Here is a 26,197-nt window from a genome sequence, read left to right as displayed (position 1 = left end):
GACCATGACGTCAAGAAAAACCCTCGTTTGCTTGATCACAACGCGTCATATCCGTAACCACTGAGAGTTGCTGGGTGGTGGGGTCTGCTTATTCTATGACTCAAAACAGTCATGGAATGTATGTAGAATAAAGTTATTGTTACGTGGTCCCCAGGAGAGCCTAACCTTCTGAGAACGAAAACGGAGTCCGGGGTTTCTGGGAACTGGAGTTGGGGCCGCGTTCAGCAAGGTAGGTAAAATGGTTACGTCGCCATGATGCTGATACGGTTATGCACATTCAGTGACAACTTGGATTCATGTTCATATTTGGGCTGTTTGTATGTTTGCACTTGTCCAAAAAAGTACTTGTGATGACTGGTAGTGAGCAGTAATATTTTGTGGCGAAATCGACGCACTTTACGATGGAATGCAGGCCATATAAAACCAACCAATTATTTTATATGCCTTGTGACAAGAGCATTTTTTGTGTAACCTGTGATACAGGATGTTATTTTGATTGTGTGTTATGCATGGAATATCTGTATAATGCTTTTGAGAAGGGCTTCTACCCCAGTGATTGTTTTTAGTTGCCTATTGATGGTGCAAAACTGCTTGTTTTATTATTTCCAAAACTTTGATTTCATTGCCTTAGTAAGTATAACAAGGCTGGCTCTATCATTATTATTGAAAATAATATTTGGCAGCAAATAAAAGATGCATGGTTTATAGAAGTCAGCCTGAAACACTACATGTTACTCTGAGCATATCTGGCATAGGGCCAACCATGTGACAGCAATGACAATGTGTGGGAACCATAATTCATAGTGTTCAGAATTTTGGCATATGGTTGCCAACTTTTTCAGGGCAAAGAGAGCCAATATTTCAAAGAACAGTCAGGCTGCAAAGGTAATTTCAGACAGCCGCGGTCTCAAAACAGTTTACACATAAGTTTTAAAATTCTGCTAAATCTGGCATGGTTTGCATTCTGTGAGTGCAAGGTTCAGTACACCAGTATTGAGTAGGGTTTTAGCACAATGTGTGGGTTTTGTAGCCTCTAATGGAGGTTAACTGTGTTCAAGCATGATCTTATGTGAGGGCAGAAATCCATATGATTTACCCTGCACCTGGAGGACAGGGTGAGCAATAACCTGAATGATTGCTGAGTAGGTATTCAGTATGTTCAGAAATGGAATGCATTTCTGGTTTGTCTGCTGCATCTTTTAATAGAAGTCACATTCTTGCACATTGTTGGATGTGGGCAAGATGTTGTTTGGAGAGGACTATCTGCGCTGGAATTTTGAAAAATGCTAACGGCATGCAAAAATGTGTGGTGTTAATAGCTTGACTTTGTGTGCCTTTTAGAGGTTTATTGGGGAAACAAAAGAAAAATTGGGCCTTGTGCTGTGAACCCTGTTGAATTTCCATTTCCCCTATGTTTTCACATTTAGTAGTGGTTGTTCAATAAACTGTACCAGTTTTGCTGGTCCTTTGTCCCTGAATTGATGCCAGTGAAGTGGCAGCTGCTGTTATCTCAACAACTATCAAGGCTGGTAAAGCTGATGATACATAAGACAGTGAAAACAAGTGATAGCTGAGAAACCAGTAGATGAAATTACTGGTCTTGTAGAATTTTTGGTAGGGCTTTCAAAGCGTAGCTGTTCATAAATTTGTTTCAAAGTTTTTCCCAATGCAGCACTTGCCATATCATTCCAGCAGGTGACCATTTTTAAGTTTAATTCATTTTTCAACAAATATTGCACACAAATTGTGGGTTCAAATAGTCCCTCAGTAAAGTGCTTGGAAAGTGGTGTGAAGTTTACTTTTTCCCTGACTTTGGGTTCCAGCATGGCCATTCTTGGAGATAAGATTGAATTGATCTGAACAGTTACCTGTGGTCATTCTTAAAAACAAGTTTGTTTTGTATTAAGTAGGTTTGAAGTCATCTGTGAGAAATCAACAATATTTGCAGAATGGTAGTTGAAAATGGGTCAATTGGAGCATCATCCTTTAATTGGACCATCCTTAATTGATAAACCCAGAAGTTTGTTTGGGAGTCTGGGTAAGCAGAGATCATAGTGTTCCAATCAAGTATATACAACTCTACTTTTCTCAGACAGGAACTCTAAGGCCAAAATTGTGTGGTGTGCTTTCTACAACAAAGCCAGTTTTGCAGACAGTGCACTGGATGAGTTTTGCTGACACTGCACTGCTGACACTGCACTCTCCTGGCCTCGGACCATGCGATCTAATGGAAGGCATTTGAACGGCATTGGCTGCTCGCCTGAACCCCTCAAGCATCGATGATGTCGGCTGAATGGTTATGGTATCATGCTGTCCCATTCAAAGACGTGCCAATTGATTTATTGATTAAGGGTTTGGAGAAGTGAAGAGATCGGTTGGCACGGACAAGCCGCGACGCATCCGACCTCCATAGCCGGCGCCTGTCCACGCAGCCTGAAATTATAGCGCTTGTATTATGTGCACCGCCCTCCATCCAGTGTGCACACCCCATCACCGTGTTATTCTGCCCGTGACCGAGTCGGTGCGCCTCCCCACCACAGCCGGTAACGGCGCCCGCCAAACATATAGTGCAAAACATTCGACCATCAACTGCACATGTGCACTCCGCGTGTGGTAGCGGTGACGCGTGCTGAGTTACTGAAGCGCCCGGGCGGTCTCCGCACGGCTCGCCGTGGCGACGGGGGGGGGGGGGGGGGGGGTCGTGAGCGACGTCACGGTGCCGTGGCCTGGCAGGAGTGAGGCCGGGCCGCCCGCGGCCGGCGCCGGCGCGCCGACGGCAGACGGAAGCCCGGCGGTTGATAGCGCGCCGTGCTCGGTTTTGAGGAAGGTGCAATATCCTGGGGAGCACCGGACTGGGCTTCACGAAGGTTCGACTGCGATGTCTGCTTTTTTCTGAGCCAGGTGGCTCCGATAGCGGCCCGTTAGGTATTCACGACGGTGGTGACCTTTGCGGCAGCGTGCATCGATAAATGGTGTTGACAGATCTAATGATAGCTAGCTCCGGCCTTGCCTTTTGTGCTCCGATGGGATAGCTATCAAGTGTATCTGATCCGTGTTCTTGTTGTTGAAGGGAGATTACCGATGCTCTGAAGTTCGTTGCTAGCTGCTGTGTTGTATTCTACATGAAACAATCTCTTTAGGGACCTTTTAATGTTTCAGTGGTCTGGTGTGGCCGTCTGACCGGTACGGTGGCTGCTGCAAAAAGTGGCAGGCCTTATAAACACAATTCCAAGCTATTAAAACTCAAAGGTCATGCAGTTGTCCATTTTCCACAGCATTTCGATCTTGACAAGGCCTTGCTAGTCGCCGGTTACGCTCGCAGAGCCGATCACCGACACCGTGCCCGCTCTGAGGCTCGCCTCGACGGGCGTGACAGGTGCGCCTTCGCTGCAGCATATGTGCGACCTGCCGGCGGCGGCCGCGTCCCCCGGTCAGCAGACGAGCGTCCGACAGTAGGAGCGACATGGCCCTCTGGTGCTGACACAACCAATGGCAACCAATGAGGAAGCGCCGGCCGCTTCCGCTGGGGGCTACTACCAACTGAGCGCCACAGGTGAACGGCGTCGAAAGCGCTGCGCTCGCGACGGAACGGTTGTCCTCTAGTGACGTGCAGAGAAGTGGCCGTATTCTCGTTCGTAAGGCTGCTAGCAAATTATGGTAGAAATTATGCGATGGAATGTGTTTAAAGTTATTGAGATTACATCGAAACTATTGAAAGATTATCAATTTACCTACAGTACTATGTGGTGTGTGGTTTAGTGGCCATCAGACGAGATTTTTAAAGCATATCGCGAAATGTGTGTGGTGCTTGTTGAACGTAATGACATAGGCGAGTTCATGCGTCGTAATTACACCCACGTGATAAGGTTGTTTCTTCGTTTCAGTTGTTTCCGGGAAAATCCGAGCGAATGGGTTCTTTAAACCGAATCCATACGTGGAAATTGGTGTGGATGATAACAAAGATCGTTTGAAGACTGTTTCTGTGAAAAGCACATACAAACCCACCTGGAATGAAACATTCACCATGTGAGTTACAGAATGGTGACAGCTCAACTGCGTGATTTTCAGTAACCCACTAGGTTGCTGGTGGAGGATGTATCGTGCTCGCCCCAAGCTTGCAAGGAATTGCAAGCTTGGGGTAGTAAGCAACTTGCATTAGGGTTTGTTTCCAGATGTGTTTTTATCGCGGTTTGGTTTTTGTTTTTCAGGTTGCGGGAACCAATAGATGTTTCAGTCCTGCTCAGTGTTATCCCATGGGAGAATTTGCAGAGAATCGTCGCGTCTCACTCATTGTTAGGTGCACGACCCAACCTGCGTCACTGCCGTCTTGCGATTCTCTTCTACAAGATCTCTGGCGCCGTCGACGCCCCCCCCCCCCTCTCCCAACCTTCGTGTTGGCCCTCACAAGCGCCATCTGACCTCCTGACCACTGACCTCCCTCCCCCTCCCCCCTGCGACAGCCTGGTGAAGCCGTCCTCGCGGATCCAGTTCGCCGTGTACGACCACAGCGCCATCAAGCGCGACAACCGGCTGGCGGAGGCGGTGCTTGACCTGCCGGACGTGCTGCACAAGCATGACGGCAAGCTCAACAACGTGCAGGTGCGCAGCGCCGCGCCGCGCGGCCGGCGGCGGCGACCGACGCCTGACCGCCGGGCTGAGGGGAGGGGGGGGGGGGGGAAGGGAGGGCTATGGTAGCCGCTCGTGAGGCTGAGTTGGGGGTCGCGCCGCGCGCGCTTGCCTCGATGTCGGGACGCGCTTTAGCGTGGTGTGTGGGACGCTGATGCGAGCACGGACCCTGGCTGACCTTTGGCTTAGCGCGTGGGACGTTAATGTGGGGGCGAACTCTGGCTAGTGAGTAGCGCTATACAGGGCGACGCCCGGCGTCAGTCTGTAGTGTTCACCTGGCCGGCGGGCCCGCGCACGTCTCCGCCTGACCCGCCCACCTCATCACGTGACCGGTGTGGCCCGCCCGCGAGCGCGTGTGCCGCCGCTGTCGCTGACCCGTGCCGTGTCTGCCGCCGTCACTTCCGCAGGTTCACGTGCGGCTGGTGGCGCCGGGCAAGTCTGCGGAGGCGGCCTGCCTGGCCGAGCTGTCGGTGCTGCTGTCTGGCATGACAGTGCGCCGCGAGCTGCTCCCCAGCCGCCGCGAGCCCGCCGACACGCTGACGCCCCTGCTGCGGCCCTCCGGCAGCCAGCGCTCCAGCCATCACGACCGTGGAGGTGAGCACGCAGACGGGACGTAAAGCGAAATTGCAGCATACACTAGTGTGTGTAGACTGTTTGGATGGACTGGCCACTCTCAGTGTTACTGCCTCTTCCTATTTAGCGGTTAGCTAAGAGTCAAAATCCCACGAAAACTCGAACCATTCCCCGCCGACATCCTGGCAGTGTCCAGTCTGAATGTCGCGGGAGCGGTAGTTTTGCCTTATGAGACTGGCCTCAGGTGGGGAATGGGGCAGATGCGCGCGCGTGTGACTGTAGCGCATGTTCCACCAGCCCAGTTACGATAACACACGGACGTGGCGTTTCACCACGCCGTCTATCTGAAGTTTTATCCACTGTAGGTGATGTCACCATTGTAGAGGGTACTTGTGGTAGTTTGTCGCCGTCTGGATAGACAGCCGTTGCATCAGGGGCGGGTCCCCAAACGTCGCAGAGCGTTCATTCGCGCGGTGAGCTCGGCTCCGCCAGACTTCTGCAGCACAAGTAGCGTAGCGAGGACGCTGGGTGGGCTCTGCAGCTGAGAAGTCTTGCATGCAAATGGTCCGGCTTGACACATGCCTGTCAGATCACGTTACCGCTTCGCCGGCGACGTATAAGTGCAGCGGATGTCCTGAGAATGGATAGTTGAGCTTGATTAAGCCGGTGGAGGAGTTTTGGCAATTTATTGAACTGAGGTCTCATAGTGGGGAACAATATGATCAACGCGCTGTTCAGAAAATCAGATGCACGGCAGGAAAATAGAAATCATACTTTGCTCAGGGCTGAATGCTGAGGACGGTGCTGCAGTGTCGTTCACGCCGCTGCTATTCATCACGGTAGCGTGTTGGTCTGTGTAAGGAAAAGGCCTGTCCAAACGTTTCTCCACAGATGAAAGATACTACATCTCATGCCACCAGACGTTCCTTCGAGTAAGTGGCCTAGTTACTGAGGTAGCCCCGGTCCCACCTTCGCCGATACAAAGGCTCCCGGGCCGAGCGTCGTTTGCGGTGACCTGGCCCGTTCTGCCAGCGGGTCGCACCGCGCCGTCGTTGAGGGCTGTAGTCGCAGGTCCCGCGAGTGCCTGTTGACGGCCCGCGCCCCGAGCGTTCTCGACGCTCTGACGGTCTGCTGGCCGGATGGTGCCGGAGGGCGCTGGGTACGCGCCGTGGACGCGGCCGGCCCCAGCTGCTGCAGGGCAGCGCCTCGCCTCCCCGCGCGCTGCATGCTGATCACCGGGTCTGGGATTACAGCGGGCGTCCGTGGCCGGGATTATGTCATCGCTGACGGGCTCTGATTACCCGGGCTACGGCCGTCCCCCCGTGATGTACCGGGCTGTTGTTGTCTCGCAGCCACGGGGCTGCCCGGGGCAGTCGCAGTGGTGGGAGATCGCGACGAGCCGACCGTGCTTGGCTATGTGGACGCCTATATCGGATCTGGGCCGGGTGCGTCCTGATCCATCGGCCACGAACAGTTCAGTACAGGGACGGAGACTGTCTGTCCAGACATGACAATCCAGTCCGGTCTGCAGTCCAGTCTCGTTCGCCATCCGGTCCGGTCCGCAGTCCAGTCCGTTCGGTTCCTCACTCCAGTCCGTTCGGTCCCGCAGTCCAGTCTCGTCCGCCGTCCGGTCCGGACCGGTCCAGTCCGCCTTGCAGCTCAAAGCTCAAAGCCGCCTTGCAGCTCATTTCAAAGCGGTCCAGTCCAGTCCAGTCCGTGTCTGACTCGCCCGGAGGGGCAGACAGCTCAGATACGTGTGCCCCGTCCGACTCCAGCCCACCCTGACCCGACGGGCAGGACAGTCCAGCAAAGGGACCGACACTCTGACCAGATGGCACAGGCCGGTCAGGGCAGCCTGCCTGCGCCCTGCGCCGCTGTGAGGGCCGGCCGCGGGGCGCGGCACCGACTCTGACGCGGCGCCGTGCCCGCAGACACGCCCAACGGCCGCCTCTCGATGGTGCTGGAGAACCACCGGCCGGAGCCGCCGCGGCCCCGCTCGCTGCCGCCGGACGAGCCGCCGCCGCAGGGCCGCCGCTCCGCCGCCGCCGCTGCCGCGCCCCGCTCCGACACAGGTGGGCTGTCCGCGGGGAAGGGGAGGGGGCTGTAGACCACTCGCTAGCTCGTGTTGCGTGACGCCGAAGGCCACTGGGAGGGAGTGTTCCACGTTTTTATGGGGTTTTGAAATGGAGTAGACATTTTGAAGATCGCTCGGTGCGGTGCACAGGTCTGCCCTTCTAAGATTCAAAACTCCTTTAGTTTATCAGTTACACTCCCGCGAAGATGTACAGACTTTTCCGTGCAGACTATTTCAAGGCCATACAGACATGCATGTCGTCATAGCAACACCATCCAAAGCCCGCTATGCCAGTGACCATGCGGCGTTCAAGGCCAGGAAGAATATTATCGCCGAGCCGCTGGAATGCTGGCGTTCGCGAGCATGATTCCCGGGTATATCGGATGTCAATCGGCTCTCGATCAGTGTAGAGCTAGCTTTCTTTAATGAATCACGTTGTATACTAGGTAATATAAGAACTTGGATATAATTGTTTATCATTACTGTAATGCAACATGTAATCGAAGGACAAACTCATGGACCAGTACGCGAGAACAAGACCCTATAACAACCGCGAGAACATCACGAAAAAAGACCAAAAACACGAGCACATCACAATAGTTGGCTTACCGAGCACTTCCAGCATCGCGCTGCCATCTCTCGGCGAATTTTAAGCATTGCAAGTGAGTGCAAAGGTAGCAATTTCGCAAGGCTAGTTTGGCAGCACCTCAACGTCATACAAACTTTCCATGACGCAGTCAGGCAATGACGTATTAAGGAGCATAGTTGCTAAATGAAGAAGTTATGTTGTCTAGAGCGGTCTTTTTAGCTAAATAATATTTCAACAGTTTTATGTGAGCATATTTCATCATATGTGATGCTTGCTGCAACATCTTCAAATGCGAAACATTTCTTTTTCCGGAATTGTGAGCGGAATCAGCGGATAGAAGCCAGCAAACAAGCCGGTGATATCAGCTGGCTAATTAGGCGGAAATTCCTCCGGCGGCCGAACACCTGGCCAGGCGATTGTCTGCACTTCGCGTGACATAATTACTTTTGATTGTAGTGCCAAAACGGTGTCATTGAATGCCAATAGATGCGTATTGGATTTTCACAACTGGTCCTTAATTATCCCGGACATGGCCTCACAGCAGCAGCGGACATACGTGCGGCAGTGGAGCTTAGCGCGATACAAGTTACCGGAGCTCTGAGATCTGCCATCCGGACATGGTCTCGTCGTCGAGTAGAAATGCCTTCGGGAGTTCGGTCTCGGTTTACGAAACGGGCTCAGCCCATGACGTGTATCCCCGCGGACCCCCCCCCCCCCCCCCCCCCACCGCTCTCCAGTCGCAGAGCTCTGGCATGCTAATTCACCGAAGTCACCCAACACAATACGTGCGCCGTCCCTTGGCGGGCGGATATCCTCTGACGCCGAGGAGGAGGCCCGAGCCGAGCCCGTCCGGTCTGGGTCGGGCCTCCTCCGACACCGAGGAGGGAGCCGGGCCTCTTCTGACGTCGAAGAGGCCCAAGCCGAGCTAGACCGGGCCAGGCCGGGCAGGACCGCTGAGCGCGGCCGCTGTGTCGACAGAGGAGGTGGTGCTGCCGCCGATCACGGCGCTGGCGGGTCCGGCGCGCGCCGCCGCCGCCGACGGAGCGCCGCCGCCCGCCTGGCTTGTGCTGCCTCCCATAGGTAACAGCCGCGCATGCGCCCTTGTTTTGTGCCGCCTCACGCCCCGCCCACCGCCGCCTGACCGTTCCACGCACCGCGTGCCAGCACCGACCGGCCCGCGGAGGGCGTTTGTGTCTCTTGAAAGGCCTGAACACCACGCCGTGCTTGCACACGCCGTGCACGCATTTGTGCACGCACCAGGCTGGGGGTCTGGCTCCGTGGAGATGGTTTCCGGTCAAACGCTCGCTCTTTGGACGCCTACCTTGTCAGCACCAGGTGTCGGTCCGTAGCTTTGCCCTTCCTCCCTGCGCGCGGGGACGGGGCCCGGACGTCCCTCGTACCGGTCGGTCCCTGACGGTCTCCGCCGTCCCTGGGGCTCTGGGGCCATCCCTGGCCGCCGCTGCGTGCCTCCGCCCGGCTCGCGGCGCCTGCCATCGCGCGGGGGCAGGGCTGGCCCGGCGAGCTCGGTACGTCGTCCAGTGACGCAGCCAAGGCCGTGTTCGATGGCGGCCTGTGAGCATTTGCCTAGCCGTGCTCGGCTGACGCGGGCACGGCCGGCGTGGTGAATCACGCTCATCGAGGAATTGAAGCCGCGTCTTCTGCCCGAGTAGCGTGGCTTTCGGCTCGAAGGTCGGACATGCTTCTGCTGCCTTTTCGTGTGTCAGCGGCGGAGAGTCGGTTCGCTAGTACTTCCCCCAGTGCGCCTCTTATCGCGTGGCCGCCCGGCCGACCGCGCCTGGGCAGCCAGTGCGGTGCTCGCAATGCACCGGCCGACGCCCGTGACCTTGGTTCCGACCCTGGCTCGGTGAAGCCGGCGATGTTGCGGTTGGCCCGGTGCCACCAGGCTTACTTTGGTCAGCCGTCCTGGCATCGGATGGCCGCCAAGCCGTCTGGCTCCCGCCTGTGCCAGCGCGTGCGGCGCCGGCTATCAGTGCCGCCGGGTGTAGCTGGTGCCGCAGCTGGGTTGCGGCATGCTTTCTGGGATGCCCCGGGATTGCCACTTACCGGACCAAACTGCAAACGGCTGGGTTGCCGATCGGTTGTCGGGGACGGTCGCGGATGTCATTAGCCCCGACATAGTCGGTCGAAGACCGCCGGCCTGTGACGTCAGCGTGCTGTCCTGCTAAGTCATCACCTGTGACGTCGGCGATCGACCGATAGCCCGTGTCGTTGAGCTGATATCCGAGGAGGTTCGGTGACGGATACCGATCGAGGTGAACAGGCTGGCCGTTTTAGGGCGTGGCGTACGTCACTGGCCGGGGAAAATCGGCCCGATCGGGGGACGGCAGACCTACACCCCGCTTCCCATTCTACCACAGGGAAATTGCACGTATGGAACGTCTCACGTTGATCTGATTATGGATGGTAAATTTGTCTACATCACAGCATGTCCAAGAGCACCCAACTGTCCCCTGGCGTGGCACTGCCGTCCGTGCGCGGACATCCATCGACGCCCGGTCCTCCTCGCCGGATGAGCGAGGAGTGTGTGTCCCCGTCCGGCCACCTGGCCGCGGCTGGCCAGCTGAGCGTCCGCCCGCCCGTCGGCCAGCCGACGGCGGTCCGGCCCAGCGTGGCCGATCACGCCCGGTCGATAGTGACGCCCCGTCACGGCCCGTCGGGCGCCGCACGCAAACAGGCCCGCGCGCGCGCGCGCGCGGCCTGTTTGCGCGCGGCAACGCGGTGACGGCGGCGGCCGGCTCTCCTGGCGCACCGGCGCATCGCACGGGACCCTGGGTGGCCTGGCGGCCTTGGTGGCATCGCGCGTCCGTGGTCGGCAGCTGTCCGTCACCCTACGGACGGACTGCTCGGTTCGCTGTCGAAAGTCCAGCGGCTTGTGGGTCATTTAAAGCTCGCTGTGAATGTATGTTCATGCACAGTGTTCTGAGCGCGGTGTCATGTTAGCCCGTTGAGTTATACTGGCGGAGAAGTGGCACTTGCTGGTTGTGGTGGCTGCAGCCCCCGGGCTCTGAAATTGACTACGGGGCGCCTAGCGGTCACCCTGGTGGCTGCAGCCCCCGGGCTCTGAAATTGACTACGGAGCGCCCAGCGGTCACCCTGTTGTTTTGTCTCCTTGGCCTGTTTGCCGGGCCCTCAGCTCCTGCGACAGCCGACCGGCGGACAGCGGCCAGTCACGCGGCTCTTCCCGGCCCGCCCATTCCCACTCCGGCGTTGGTTTTGACCCGGCTGTGTTGTCTGCCGCAGGAACAAGTACGCCGCCGTCGACGGCCTCCTCCGGCAGCGGCGGCGGCGGGCAGGCTACGGCGCTGCCGGCGGCCAGCGGCGCCTCCGCCCCCGTCCCGGCCGCCGTCGCCGCCACCGCTCCAGCCGCAGCCGCTGCCGCCACCGCTCCCGCCGCCGCTCCGGCCGCCCCGGCCACCGCCTCGTCCTCGTCCGGCTCGTCCTCGACGTCAGGACGAGCGGCGAAGGCGAGCGGCCGGCCAGCCAACGGTCGGCCGCCGGCGCAGGAGGAGGACCCGCTGCCGCCCGGGTACGTCGGGCGCCGCCGGTCTCGGTCACACGGCCCTATCGGAGGCAGTACCGTCACTGGCTTATCGCACCGGCACGTCCCACGGTATCGGCACGCAGTGTCGGGGGCGCATTCTTATGTTGTGCCCCGATTTACACGTTGCGGTTCGGACAGCTGGTGCGCGATAAGCCGATAAACGTGTGCGTTGACATTGCCGTAAGGTAAATTGCTGCCCATGACGTAAGACCGTCCTCGCACTGCACGGTCACTCGGCAACGACGTGATTTTGTGCACGTGGCTCGTACGCCACGTCCGTCGCGCCAGCGTGCAATACGTGCGCCGTCTCCACGTGTGTGGCACACGCGCACCACGATGTCCCGACTGACCCTCCCCCTTCCCGCTTTGGCGGCCCGCAGATGGGAGGTGCGGATCGACTCGCTGGGCCGACGCTACTACGTGGACCACACGACCCGCAGCACCACGTGGGAGCGCCCCAAGCCGCTGCCGCCCGGCTGGGAGATGAGGCGCGACCCGCGCGGGCGCGTCTACTACGTCGACCACAACACGCGCACCACCACCTGGCAGCGGCCCACTGTCGAGAGCCTGCGGTCAGTGGGCGCCGGGGCTGGCATGGCCGGGGACGGGACGAGTGGCGGCATCGGGGCCGTTTGGATCGGGGGGGGGGGGGGGGGGGGGAGTAACGGGCTTGTGTACAGGCCGGTGGTCATGACATTCTGTGAAAGTGGGTTGAATGAGGAGGCAGTAACGCTTGCCGGACTTTGTCAGCAAGCGTTATCAACATCATCATCATCACAGGCCGGTGGGTGTGACAACCTCTACGGTAGTGGATTGAATGAGCAGGGAGCAACGCTTGCCAATTGTTTTCACCACAATGAATGCGTGATCCGTCTGTCAGACCTTACCAAGCGCAAACTACCTTACCTACCCCCCCCTACCCCTCCACCCTCCACCCTCCACAGTGACCAGCGCGCGCCTCGCGCCCTCTCACCGCCTCCCGCCGTCCACAGCAACTACCAGGAGTGGCAGGGCGAGCGGTCGCAGGTGATGAAGCAGAGCAACATGCGCTTCCTGTACCCGATGGCGGGCGGAGCGGCCACCAACGGCGCGCCGCCCGCCGACGAGGATCCGCTCGGCTCACTGCCCGACGGCTGGGAGAAGCGCATCGAGCCCAACGGCCGCGTGTACTACGTCAACCACAAGAACCGCACCACGCAGTGGGAGGATCCGCGCACACAGGGGTGCGTGCGCCGCGCAGGCTGACTGTGGGAGGGCCGGTGGGGAGGAGCGCCGCTGCATGGCTGGAGATGCGTGGTTTAGACCTCAGTGGGGTGTGATGGGCGCCGGAGATGGGGAGACACCAGTATACCAGCGGTACCGTACCTTCTGCGATACCTCCAGTACTTCATGGCATGTTGAAGACTGATAACTCAGCATACCAACTCTGAACCCTATGCCGAGAAACCAGAAACTTCAGGTCTTCCCTATGTCGAATGAAATCGCTCTAATCGTAACATGCTAAGAGATGACTCGCCGCCGCTGACCTGCGCCGCCCGCCCGCCACCTGCAGCAAGGTGATCCAGGAGGAGCCGCTGCTGCCGGGCTGGGAGATGCGCTACACCAAGGACAACATGCGCTACTTCGTCGACCACAACACGCGCACAACGACGTTCGACGACCCGCGGCCCGGTGCCGCCAAGGGGTGAGCGTTGGCCGCAGCTGCTGGCGGGCCGCGGTGTAGGCTAAGTCGACTCTCCACCCACGAAAGTAACCCGGAAACGGATCTTTGTGAACGACGTTGTGAGCTCTGCTGGATGGTTCTGCATCAGCATTACTAGCCGTTCACGAGTCTCTCACAAGACAGCGAGGGTTGTGCGAAAGCTCAGTGAGACACCGTTGGATGTTTTGTACGACATTGACCACATGATACCGTCGAGTAGACACTTGCCATATCTGTCAGTTGTGGCAGCTGAGGTCTATGACTGAACCGGCTTTGCCATACCCGAATGCTGGCCGCCACGTGCCCACACGCCGACGTTCTCGCCTCCAGTGGCGTCCCCGGCGTGGCCCCTCCGGCCGCCCCATTCTCGCATGCTGACCTGTCTCCAGCAGACGCCGACTCTGACCCCCCCCCCCCCCCCCCACTGCAGGCCGGTCGGCGCCTACGGCGTACCGATCGCGTACGAGCGCTCGTTCCGCTGGAAGCTCGGCCAGTTTCGCTACCTCTGCTCGTCGAACGCGCTGCCCAGCCACATCAAGGTGTCGGTGTCGCGCCAGACCCTGTTCGACGAGAGCTTCCACCAGATCATGCGGCTGCCGGCCTACGAGCTGCGCCGCAAGCTCTACATCATCTTCCGCGGCGAGGAGGGACTCGACTACGGCGGTGTGGCGCGGTGAGTTCGGGGACTTACCGGGCGCCCGGCACTCGCTCCCGCTGTCACGCACTGTGCAGGGGCAGCTGCGATGGCGGTGGCGGTCAGCGCGGGCTGGTGCTGTTTAGCTAGTATTTTGTGCTTTATTGGTGGTGTGTAAATACGGCAGTGTGGTCGGTTGATGACACCTAAGGACCTACCGAGTTATCTTAGATGAGTAAAGCTGCGGGATTCTGGGTCGAGTGCATAGAAAGTTTCAGCATACTATCCTCATCAACTGGCATCTCCCTTTTCGCCAGGAGTTTTCTCTTGAAGTCGCTTTTTCACTAAGTAGTTTTGGCCTTAACATGAATGTTGTGGTAGGCGAGCACGCCGTAGTGGCCCTATGTAAGTGACAGTGTTTTAGTTTATAACGTGGCGGCCAAAGGCGACGGACAAAAGTGATAACGTTTCAGCTGTTTGGGATGTGTTGGCGTTGAAAAGCCTGGGGTTGACACCAGAGGGACTTGCTCATTTGAGGAAGAACTAAATTATGAAGGCTTCTGTGGGGGCCAGCCCCTTGAGTGGGCGCGGCGGTGCAGATGCTCCTGTGTTATCGCATTTGCACTTGCTAAAGGGACAGTGGGGGCTGATAGTCATGCGAGTTTGATTGTTCGGGACTCCATCATGTCGGCACTGTCGTGACGAGGAGCCGTTCTGTACGGGGAGAAGGCCGGCGTTTGGCGCGCGTGCGCGTTAGAATGGACATGCACTGGCTGCAGCAGCGCGCTGGGCACACGCCGGTCATGTCACGTGGTACAGGACCGACACCACGGGTGGCGCTGACGCCGCGACCCTCGGCAGGGAATGGTTTTTCATGCTGTCTCACGAGCTTCTGAACCCGATGTACGGCATGTTTGAGTACGCCAACAAGAATAACTACAGTCTGGAGATCAACCCGGCGTCGGAGATCAACCCCGACCACCTGATGTACTTCAAGTTTATCGGCCGCTTCATCGCCATGGTGAGGCGCGGACGGCACCGGCTGCGGTCGGGTGACGGCATGACGGCTGTCGGTCCACAGGCCGCGGGTGGCGGAGGTCGGCTGAGAACGCGCCTCGAGCTGTCCCCAGACGGTGCCGGTGTCTGGGTGTTACCGTCGCTGGTACACGCGCTTGGCCGGTGCACTGGGATGGAACATGTCGTCGAGGAGTGCTTCACAAATTCATTTTTCGCTCCTCATGTGACATGCAGATGTGTGTTCTCAGCGTGCAGATCTGAACCACACTCATAAGCAGAAGCAGTCATTTCCAGTTGAGCTCCCCGCGTGCTGGCCGCGGCTGGACGCCGATTAGCTGTGGCGTGTGAGTATCCGGGTGGATGACCTAACCGCTGTTGACGTGCTGCAGGCGCTGTACCACGGCAAGTTCATCTACCGCGGCTTCACCATGCCCTTCTACAAGCGCATGCTGAACAAGAAGCTGACGACCAAAGACATTGAGTCGGTGGACCCCGAGTACTACGGCTCTCTCGTGTGGGTGCGCGACAACAACATTGAGGAGTGCGGTGAGTGGAGCGCTCGCCACCCGAGCGACCGGCCGGTCAGGTGGAGCGCTCGCCGTCCGAGCGACCGGCCGGTCAAGTGGAGCGCTCGCCGCCCGAGCGACCGGCCGGTCAGGTGGAGCGCTCGCCGCCCGAGCGACCGGCCGGTCAGGTGGAGCGCTCGCCGCCCGAGCGACCGGCCGGTCAAGTGGAGCGCTCGCCGCCCGAGCGACCGGCCGGTCAAGTGGAGCGCTCGCCGCCCGAGCGACCGACCGGGCAAGTCGTGCACTTTCGGGGCAATAGTAACACAGCTGCCAAACTGGGCCAGGTGTGCGTCCGATAGCGGGGAAAATCTGGTGCAGCGAGAGAAACATTGTGGAAGCGCGTCCGCGTTGTGCCCTGGTGGTGGTAAGTGCTGCTTCGTCGCATTAACGTCGGTTGCGCGGTGCTGGGTGTAGCGACGGGTCACATGCCGAAGGGCTTGACCACCAGCTGATGTGTGGCATCAGCTCCCGGCTGCGGTATTTACTGTCAGCTATGGTATCCGGCTACGAAGTTAGGTTCTTAGTTGCCAACTGGCGGACTTCTTGGTAACTCAGAATGTGGAGAATAAGCACCGAATGCCTCGAAAGTTCTCGCATACCGTGACTAGTTATGCGATTAGTGAAAGGTCAGTGTCTCACTTGCTCCATGCTTGGCAACACGGGCAGCACGTCCTTGACTTATTTATATCAGCCACCGTCGGCTGCTGGTAAAGTGTGGAGTATTTGTGTCTGGGACGTAACGGCGCACTGGCTAGCGCCGTGGACTGCCACGTGGGGAGCTTGGGTTCGAATCCAGGTTGCACCTTGGCTCCTGGGCGCTTATATGCTCAATGCGGCCACGGGCCCTCCATGAAAGGGACGTGACCACCAGCGTCGCGTTACCCCGAAAAAGGCTGCGACGGGCAGTACTGGCTGATTTGTCTGTTGCGTTGTCGGTTGGCTCCAGCCTGGGCCGTAACCCTTGCCCGGCCGCCGCCAGGTATGGAGATGTACTTCTCTGTGGACTGGGAGAAGTTAGGCAAGATCATGCACCACGAGCTGAAGGAGGGCGGCGACGACATCCTGGTCACCGAGGAGAACAAGGAGGAGTACATCAAGTGGGTATCGTGTCAAAGGTGGCGGCTGTGGCTGCCGCCACGCCGTGCCAAGTACGCTGGGCCACTTACGACGACTGCTTGGTTTTTCTAATCGACAATCACTTGTCTTAGATTTGTTCAAGTGAGATGTGTTGACGGGATACGACTGTCTAGCAATGGTTTTGTGTGTGCTTCTGTCGGTCGTCAAAAATGCTCGCGGACGCGTATGTGCTGGCATCCGAACACTGATACCTGTGCGGGGTCAGATCGGGTCAGGTCGTGACACTACCAGGATAGCGCACATCGCACGTGGTGCGTACCCTGAACTCCTCCCTAACCTCCGGCCCCGCCGGGTGCTGGTCAACAGTCATTAGTCTCATATTTGTTCGGATGAGATGTGTTGACGGGGATACGGCCGCCTAGCAATTGTGTTGTGTGTGCTTCTGTTGGTTGACAAAAACGCTTACAAACACCTATGTACTGGCATCCGGACATTGCTACCCGTGTGGGGTCAGGTCGGGTCAGGTCGTGACATTACCAGGATAGCGCACATCGCGCGTGGTGCGTACCCTGAACCCTTCCCTGACCTCCGGCCCCTCCGGGTACCTTACGCCCTCTCACCCAGGCCCTCCCGCCCGACAGACTGGTGACCTCGTGGCGCATGACGCGAGGGATTGAGGAGCAGACGCGCTCGTTCTTGGACGGCTTCAACGAGGTGGTGCCGCTCGAGTGGCTGCAGTACTTCGACGAGCGTGAGCTGGAGCTCATGCTCTGCGGCATGCAGGAGATCGACGTCCAGGTGAGGACGGCGAGCTCGGAGAGCCCGGTTCGAGTCTCACGCGGGACGCAATTTTTTTTTCGCCGGATCGTATGGCGATAACTGACGCGAGAGGTTATGGCGCAGAGGTCAATGCATGCGGCGAGAGATAAGGCGGGGATCGTGTGATGATTGGGATGAGACGGATCGGGGTTGCGCTCTGGCCTGTGACGCTCGTCGGCTGTTCTGGTTCATGCCTTGCCTCCGTCCAGGCAGGAGCGTAACCACTCCTGAAATGTTGCCGCGGCCCACTTCCATTTTGTTGTCAGTGTGTATGACCTAAATCGTCAAAAGCAGAGTGCCCAAAAGTTACTAGGTCTGGATGGACCCCACCGTACCCAGCGGTGACATCGCCCATACATCCTACCATGTGGAAGAAGCACGAATGCATTACCTGACAAGCAGAGAAGAAAATCCCAATCGACTTTATCCATGCCAATACGTGTAGCCGAACCCGGCCCGTATATATATATATATATATATAATATATATATATATATATATATATATGTTGGAAATACATTCTATGTACAGCCACCTACACTGTAACGAGCAGGGATGCCGGTAGAGTAAAGGTCAACGCGTCTGCGTTAACCACTGCACATGTGTGAGACCAGAGTTACGGGGTTCGATTCCCCGCGGTGTCCGCCCCTTTCTTGCCAATGTGAGAGGCAGGCGACGCCATATAGCCTCAGCAGCCGAGTGCGTCGTAAAGCCCCAATGACACGCACAGCGAGTGTGCACGCCGTCGCTGACCGGCGCCGCCGTGGTGCCGCCACCAGGACTGGCAGCGCAACACCATCTACCGGCACTACACGCGCAACAGCAAGCAGGTGCAGTGGTTCTGGCAGTTCGTCAAGGAGAGCGACAACGAGCGGCGCGCCCGCCTGCTGCAGTTTGTCACCGGCACCTGCCGCGTGCCCGTCGGAGGCTTCGCCGAGCTCATGGGTGAGCGGGGCGCGGATCGGATGGGCAGGCTTAGTCCGGCGCCCCGGGGCACGGATATGGCGGCAGGGAGCCTGGGCGCTTCAGATGCATCCGGAAGTGACGGTGCGGGGGTCAATCTGTTTGCTTTTCTAGTGTACTGACTAGTTTGTCTCGTTCTCTTCGCTGGTTCCGGGCACTCTCGATCTGAAATGACGCCAGTGGTTCTGAAGAGACAACAGAATCAGCTTGTCTTCGTGCAAAGGACTCTGGAGGACGTCGAGCCCCACGAGAAAACTGCGCCCGGTCGACATCCCTATGACCACGCCGCGTGTTTTGCCGCTGTGATGGGGATCTTTCCGTCTTGACGCGCAGTACTCGGACGATGCAGCGCGTGCTGGTGACGGGAGTGTTGACATCTCGTCACGCACCGCCGTGCTGCGTCCCTTTATGACCTGCCCCCGCCCCCGCGCCGCCGCTGCCCGCAGGCAGCAACGGGCCTCAGCGCTTCTGCATCGAGAAGGTTGGCAAGGAGACGTGGCTGCCGCGCTCGCACACCTGCTTCAACCGGCTCGACCTGCCGCCCTACAAGACCTACGAGCAGTTCGTGGAGAAGCTCACCTTTGCCATCGAGGAGACGGAGGGATTCGGCCAGGAGTGACGCGCCGGCCGCCGCGCCGCCTGGCGGCGGTCGGCGCGCCACCCGTCGGCCCACATTCCGCGCCCCGCCGCCGCGAACGCGCGCGTCACCACCACGTACGCGCGCGGCTAGCTCGTTTCTACAAATACGGGGTCTAGATTATGCCGATACCGTTAGTCAGTTGTACTGTGATCCACCTCTATTTTACCCTTGTTGGGCGGTGCGCGACCCGCCGGACCGGGGTGTGGTGTTGGGGCGTGGTGTTCACGCCCGCGTGTTCCGTGCGGTGGCCCGGAGGCAGGCGAGGCCGAAACGTTCAGGACGAGTCGCCGGTGCCTGGCCGCCTGCCGACGCTTACGTCGGCGTACGTGTGACTGTTTGTAAATAATAATTCAACTATGAACCGATGAAATACATGACCACGAATCGGCGGCGTGTCCCTGGAGGCCGCTGCCGTCGTCAGCGGCGTCGGCGTCAACTGCGTCGGTCGGCACAAAGAGCAGTCAATCGTCCCGCCAGCTGAGGCTTGTATTCGCCACATCGGCTGAGCGCGGCGTGAGAGGCGAGACCGACCGGCGCGCCGGCCGGCCTCGCGCGCGGAAGCGTTCGCCGCCGGCCGGGCGTCGTCCCCCTGCGCGTGACGTCACAATGGGGCCGCTGGCCGCGACTAGAACGCGCGGCGACTAGACAGAACGGGGGACTAGGCGGACGGGGGCCGCCCCTTGCCGGGCGGCCGGCCGTCGGCCGTCTGCCGCGTCGGGTCGTACTTGTAAGTCTTTGTGACGGCGCCGAGGCCGGCCTTCTTGAACCGCATCTCGTCGTAACGTTGCCGATCCTCCAGGCTCTTGCTGATCTTCATGTTGCTCCAGCCTGCGGCGCGGCAGAGCGCGTTAGCCGCGGGAAGAAGACGCTGGCTGGGACAGGCTGCGACGAGCCAGGACGCCGAATGTCATGCCGCGCACGACCGAATGGCTGATAAACGAGCGTGCGGACGTGCACCGGCCGTCACAACCATACTGCTGTTCTGCCGCCCTATATAGGGGATTAATCGTACGGGCCGCGGCGTCCCCTGTCCTGCCAATGACTTACTTTCTTTCACGCCCTGCACAAAGGGCTTCTTCTGTATCGGCAGCTTGCTCTGGTCGTGCACGATCTTGGCTGGGATGTTGAAGTACGTCCGCACAACGGGAATCTTCAGGAAGATCACTTGTCCCAACGCCACGAAATTGGAGCACACCCAATAGCACAGGATAGCCTGTACAAACAACGATGAAACATTGTGTAACGTCATGAAATTGGAGCTCACCCATTAGCAGAGGATAGCCTGTACAAACAACAATGAAACATTGTGTACCAGTTGCACAACTGGCTCAAATCAAACCCTTCAATTCCAAAGGCAGAAGCATTTTGTAACAGTCGATCAATGAATTCAAATTAAGCACTCTTGAAGCTAAATACACACTAACTTCGACAAAGCAAGCTCAACAGACAGTCAACCGTCAGGTTTTCTTCTCTTTGTCATGCAACTGCTGGCTTGGATTGTCCCCCAATTCCCGGCCTGGCCACACATCGCTGACCGTAGAAGCCTGACACCACCGGGTCATCATGCACCGTAACTTGGCCAAAAACATCCGTTTTCACACAACTCGTATAATACTTACAATAATCCCACAATGCCCTTATGAATATATATATATATATATATATATATATATATATATATATTACTACCCTGTAACACCCTTACAATGCACGACTATTTTGGTACAGAGGGCCATATAGCTCCTCAATAATTACGATATAGACCTTTACACCTCACAATTCATTTCTTTATCGGTCCAGTCCCATTCGTGCCGTGAACTCAGTGAGACAACTATTTCGCAAGTTTCACCATTTGAGGGCGGACCATCACCCGTCATCCCCCTCCTCTCTCCCTCCCCGTCTGCTCACCGTCGGCCACTTCGTGCTATCCCCCTCCCCGTCTGCTCACCACCGGGAAGAGGGCGGGCCACCACCCACCATCCCCCTCTCCGTCCACTCACCGCCGGGAAGGGGGCGGGCCACCGCCCACCATTCCCCCCCCCCTCCCCGTCTGCTGACCGCCGGGAAGGGGGCGGGCCACCACCCACCATTCCCCTCTCCGTCCACTCACCACCGGGAAGGGGGCGGGCCACCACCCACCATTTCTCCCCCCCCCCCCCTCCCCGTCTGCTGACCGCCGGGAAGGGGGCGGGCCACCACCCACCATTCCCCTCTCCGTCCACTCACCACCGGGAAGGGGGCGGGCCACCACCCACCATTTCCCCCCCCCCCCTCCCCGTCTGCTGACCGCCGGGAAGGGGGCGGGCCACCACCCACCATTCCCCTCTCCGTCCACACACCACCGGGAAGAGGGCGGGCCACCACCCACCATCCCCCTCCCCGTCCACTCACCGCCAGGAAGAGGGCGGGCCACCACCCACCATCCCCCCTCCCCGTCCACTCACCGCCGGGAAGGGGGCGGGCCACCACCCACCATCCCCCCTCCCCGTCCACTCACCGCCGGGGAGAGGGCGGGCCACCACCCACCATCCCCCTCCCCGTCCACTCACTGCCGGGAAGTTGATCGTCAGCGGGAAGACGACGAACGGCATGGCGCGCAGGAAGTACTTGACAAGGTGGGCGTTCGGTGAGGTCGGCAGCCTGGCGCCGTCCGCGCCGATCTGCGGCCAGAGGGCGCGTTACGGCCGCTGCCCAGCACGCGCCGACGACGACGGCTCCGAGTCACAACCACCCGGCGGACAACGGGCGAGATCGCTCCTCCCGTGGCGCGCACGCTATACAAGATTGACGACAAGGGAACAAGACAAATAATTGTTGTTTCATACAACCGTACACGTCGCAAAAACGCATTGAAATTCTCCGCGCGTTCCACGCCCGGAGAGCCGTGCTTAACGCGGGGCGGCCGGGCGAGGTCACAGCCGCCGACCTCTATCGTGGCCAGGAGGGTGAGCGCGGTCACGGCCGGCAGCAGGTAGTACGGGTCCGGCACGGTCAGGTCCGTGAACCACAGCATGCCGCCGTCCTTCATCGACATCAGCGGCAGGTTCGCCATCTTGCGCAAGCCGAAGAACACTGACACGAAGATGGGAATCTGCGAGCGAGGGCGAGGTTGGCGATGTTGGTGAGAAGACGACGTGTCGAAATGACGGATGGCCTCTTCCCTCAGAGCGCCAGTCACGACGGAGTTGGTCCAACAGAGATATGTCCAGGAGTAGCGATCATTCATTCATCCAACATAAATGAAAAGACAATGCGTGGGTAGATGACGATGCTCGAGCCGCAAGTATATACTGGTACAATGGAGTGGACCGAACTGCACGGCACGAATGACGAATGATGACCCACCTGCGCCATGGGCACCAACAGGCTCTTCAGCGGGTTGATGTCCTTCTCCTTCATGAACTTTATCAGTTCATTGGTCCAGCGCGACGCTAATGAAGGAGACGAGCAACATTATCAGCGGTGATCAGATCTGAATTAGATAAAAGCACATCTGGCATACGGTGAAACAGGACTAAACTAACTGTTTAGTTAGACTGTTTCAAATTTTGCAGCTGGCTACGATCTCATGTCCACAAAGCCCTAAGGAAAGCACATTGAAAAATCAGTCAACCACCTCTTGATTCGCACCACCGCCCAACAACACAACCCAAGCAACACTGACGGCGATCAGGGATTCTGCGCCGATTGCTGACGTGGGATCCGAGCCTGCTGCCCCCTCCCCCCGGCTGGCCGCGGCGGCTCTCACCTTCGATCTCGTTGCCCATCTGACGTGCCTCGGTCATGCGCACCTGCAGCGCCTGCATGCGCGGCAGGTTGTTGTTCATGGTGACGGCGTTCTTCTGAGAGCGCACCACCAGCGGGAACACGCACAAGCGGATGACCACCGTGCCTGAGGACGGATGTCATCGGGTCAGGGGGGGGGGGGGGGGCAAGCGGCACAATAGGGCACATATCCATCCAACGAAAGCCCGGCGTAGGTGGCTGCGGTGCGCCCGGATTCGGCGCCAAAAGCGTTCCCTGACCACCACTGCCACTGCGGCAGAGCTCTCAGTCACGCCAGCGGCTCATCGCCAGTACGGAGCCGGCCAGCACCCGTGAACCCCGTCATCACCACGTCTTCCTCCACCCACCCTACGAGGATCTCTGCATCAGCGCACCGCACCCCGCCGTGTCACACCCTGCACTGCGTCGTCTCGCAGTACGTCACCGCCAACGCACCCCATCCCACCGTGCCACACACCCAACCGCGCCGTCTCAGACCCCATACCACTGCCAACCCCCCCCCCCCCAACGTGTCACACACCCCACCGCGCCGTCTCACACACCCCATACCACTGCCAACGTACCCCCCCCCCCCGCAGCGTGTCACACATCCCACCGCGCCGTCTCACACCCCCACGTTACCGCTAACGCATCTCACCCTATCGCGCTGTCTCACATCCCATGGCACCGTCGATGCACCTCACCTCACTATCTCACACACCCCACCGCGCCCTCTCACACTTAATGCCACTGTCAGCACCCTTCACCCCACCGTCTCGCACACCCCACCGCGCCGTCTTACACCTCGTACTACCGCCAATGCATCTCACCCCACTGCCTCGCACACCCCACCGCGCTGTCTCACACCCCATGGCACCGCCAACACCCCTCACCCCATCTTCTCACACAGCCAACTGCCCTGCCCCGTCGCTGGGCTCGCCGGGCACCTCACCGACGGCGATGGCGCCCCACCACGGCAGGCCGGCGCTGACATGCAGCATCTCGAAGAACTGCTGGAAGAGGCCGGGCGGCGTCCAGCCTCCCAGGCCGAGCGAGGCCAGCGCCGGCTCGCCGAGCGCGTTCAGCTGCTGCAGCGGCTCCACCAGGTCCGCCACCGTGTCGGCCGGCGCGCTGCTGCCGGGCAGCGCTCAGGTCACAGGCGGCGAGGCTGGGCCGCAGTGAATGCAGACTGACAGTGGATACAAATGGCTGAGATGCTCAATGGTTGATGCACAAACAATTTTAAGTGTATGAACACCACATTACATCTTGACACAGAAGTGCAGCCATAGTGGACGATCTCACTGCCAACAAACCAATGGCAGGTTGTGTCAAGTAACAGTAAAAACAATCTGAGCAGAACTAACAATAAGACAAGCATCAACAGCGGAATACCAATGCATGTGGGCGTCGCCAGATACACAATCAACTGGCTGCCAGACACACAATCAACTGGCCCAGCCACGATGGACCAAGACATAGCACACAGCAGGGGATGGCCCATCCGCCAGGGCGGCACGCTCACCCTGGGGCTGGGGTGGCGGCCAGCTGGTCAGAGCCAGGCGGCCGCGGCGGAGAGGGTATGTAGTCGCCGGTGTCGGTGCTCTGGCAGTGGGCTGACAGCCAGAGGGGCGCCCCCCTCCAGCGGTGGGCCGGCCAACGCGGCGCGCGGCCAGGGCCTGCCTCTGACGTCCGGAGCATGTGGTACAGGCGTGAGGAGTGGACACGGCCGACCAGCTGTCAAACAGTGGCCGGGATCCAGATCAGGGGTGTCTAGGCGCAGAGGTGGTGGGGGTGAAAAAGGCCATGTAATGGACATACTGGACAATGTACAAGGTGTTGTTTTTATTGCAAAAGGCAATACAAAACACTAAGCACAAAAGCACCCAGCACATAAAAAGCAATACAAATCACACTTCCATACAAATACACATATTTATTACTGCCTTAGGTACACAGTGTGTCATGTGCAGCTTAACATACTTACCAGGGCCTGAGGTCTGACAAGTTGCTTTGCTGATCTGCAGTCAGTCACAAGTACTCTGAATACTTTTGAGGCCAACATTGTTGCTTGATTGCTATGGCTCTCAAGACAAGTTAATAAAAATGGTTCTGAAACAAAAAACACATTTACCTTACCACATGCATGCAATGCATAAGCTAAAAAATTATTGGCTTTTAAAATAATCAAGCTGATAAGATTTCACTGGAATAAGGGAAGCTCTACAGCTGCCAAACACCTTGTTGTTAAACATTTGGTACAGGCTCTCTCAAATTATCATGAATTGCCTGAATAACTACATTGAAAAACCACTGCTTCATTCAGGGAGGGAGACACAGAAGTATATGTATGATAGCCCAGTACATCTTGCAAAAGCTGGATCCCCTGCATCACTAGAAAAGCATGTTACCAGTGGTTGGCAGAAAAGAGCTTCCTCCTGGTGACAATGTTGGGAACAAACATTTCAGAAAATATTTGGCCCTATGGGCACTGGCACAAATTACACAGCAGCTGCTAAATTAAGTGAAAATGATCATCAGATGGTTTTCCACACTGCAGCCCTTCCATGTCATAGACAGATGTAGAATAATCTGAACGATGATGTGAATTGGTGGATGTGGGTTGTGGGATCAAATACATCGCTGAGAAAAATAGCAGTGCATCATGCCATGACATACACATCATCTCAATATGCACCACTGCCAAAACCAGTAATCAGTATAGTCCTTCTGCATATCATCAATCAATCAGTATAGTCTTAATAGTCTTTCTGTGCTCAAAACCAGTAATCAGTCCATCACTATTGACATGAATCAGGCATCTAACTTACATATGAAGTATATTACTCTCAGCTGAAATGCTGCAATTTCATTTCCTTTCAGGCTTTAACTACATAAGTGTAGCTTTCTTTTCAGCTGAATGACCCCACATCCCTCCCTAACTTAAGAATAGAAGTGGCCCAAATTTAGGGAGAAACCCAGTTGCTGACATATTTAGGGGTGCAGGTTTCATCACTTCATTGCTCAACCTAACCAACTTTGAAAAACTACACCCCTGTACAGTTGTTTACCTATCAAAATGCTCATGATCCCACCTACACAGCATGGATTAAATAGATACCGCATGCATCAACCTTGTCTCAAGCACATTTAATGTCACTTTCCCCTGAACAGGGATAGCTTCTTTCTATGGCACAAAAGCTCGTGTCCACAAAGGCGCCAGAGAATGGTATGAATGCAGTTTACTCTACGTGACAATTCAGTCAGGAAATATCCATCGGGTTCCTTCCGACAGTTGGTTTCAATAAAATGTACCCCATAGGCTTTACCTATATAGGCTATCTCATCACGAGGGCCCACGCACAATCGCACGGGTATTGAGAATTTCACAGCTTTTAGCTCATATGCGCCAATTCAGGTACAGGAAGACTCCACGAGTTAAAACAATCAGTTGAATTTAGTTTTGTATTTAAACCGGCGGGTTAATTCACCTTCTGTTGTGTCGTCGGGTATATTTTAATATTTTTCAAGCTTTTCAACCTTTTCACCAAATATTGCATCAAAAACCCAATGGAGATTGTTTGTAAGCA

At 57.5% G+C, this 26,197-nt stretch overlaps 3 protein-coding genes and 1 long non-coding RNA gene across 4 annotated transcripts; 2 read left to right on the top strand and 2 right to left on the bottom strand.

The window, feature by feature from the left end:
* Window positions 1-28: 28 nt before the first annotated feature.
* LOC119105365 (E3 ubiquitin-protein ligase Su(dx)) lies at window positions 29-11,627 on the top strand. Its single transcript, XM_037228835.1, has 7 exons — window positions 29-229; window positions 3,394-3,553; window positions 3,885-4,026; window positions 4,461-4,599; window positions 5,034-5,220; window positions 11,124-11,146; window positions 11,610-11,627. Exons 2-7 carry the CDS (start codon window positions 3,490-3,492, stop codon window positions 11,625-11,627), a joined length of 573 nt encoding a protein of 190 aa, XP_037084730.1. The 5' UTR covers window positions 29-229; window positions 3,394-3,489.
* LOC119105721 (E3 ubiquitin-protein ligase Su(dx)) lies at window positions 11,278-19,228 on the top strand. The gene is made up of 11 exons (XM_037229201.1): window positions 11,278-11,409; window positions 11,805-11,996; window positions 12,417-12,647; window positions 12,977-13,108; window positions 13,557-13,799; window positions 14,622-14,781; window positions 15,167-15,323; window positions 16,323-16,440; window positions 17,062-17,218; window positions 18,019-18,184; window positions 18,649-19,228. The coding sequence occupies exons 2-11, from the start codon at window positions 11,908-11,910 to the stop codon at window positions 18,819-18,821; spliced, it is 1,626 nt and encodes a 541-aa protein (XP_037085096.1). The 5' UTR covers window positions 11,278-11,409; window positions 11,805-11,907; the 3' UTR covers window positions 18,822-19,228.
* A 149-nt stretch (window positions 19,229-19,377) lies between these two features.
* LOC119105364 (mitochondrial inner membrane protein OXA1L-like) lies at window positions 19,378-24,087 on the bottom strand. Its single transcript, XM_037228833.1, has 8 exons — window positions 24,065-24,087; window positions 23,560-23,699; window positions 22,591-22,734; window positions 22,188-22,273; window positions 21,769-21,933; window positions 21,392-21,502; window positions 19,890-20,055; window positions 19,378-19,670 (listed from the first exon to the last, which is right to left on the bottom strand). Exons 1-8 carry the CDS (start codon window positions 24,085-24,087, stop codon window positions 19,501-19,503), a joined length of 1,005 nt encoding a protein of 334 aa, XP_037084728.1. The 3' UTR covers window positions 19,378-19,500.
* A 51-nt stretch (window positions 24,088-24,138) lies between these two features.
* LOC119106072 (uncharacterized) lies at window positions 24,139-26,012 on the bottom strand. Its single transcript, XR_005095091.1, has 3 exons — window positions 25,937-26,012; window positions 24,595-24,719; window positions 24,139-24,344 (listed from the first exon to the last, which is right to left on the bottom strand). It is a non-coding gene; the product is annotated as an uncharacterized LOC119106072 (long non-coding RNA).
* Between the last annotated feature and the right edge of the window lie 185 nt (window positions 26,013-26,197).

Source organism: Pollicipes pollicipes, unplaced genomic scaffold, assembly GCF_011947565.3.
Source record: "Pollicipes pollicipes isolate AB1234 unplaced genomic scaffold, Ppol_2.1 Scaffold_6138;HRSCAF=7277_pilon_pilon_pilon, whole genome shotgun sequence".
NCBI classification, from domain to species: Eukaryota; Metazoa; Arthropoda; class Thecostraca; order Pollicipedomorpha; family Pollicipedidae; genus Pollicipes; species Pollicipes pollicipes.
Note: the sequence above shows the minus strand (reverse complement) of the source record. Positions and strands in the feature narration are given on the sequence as shown.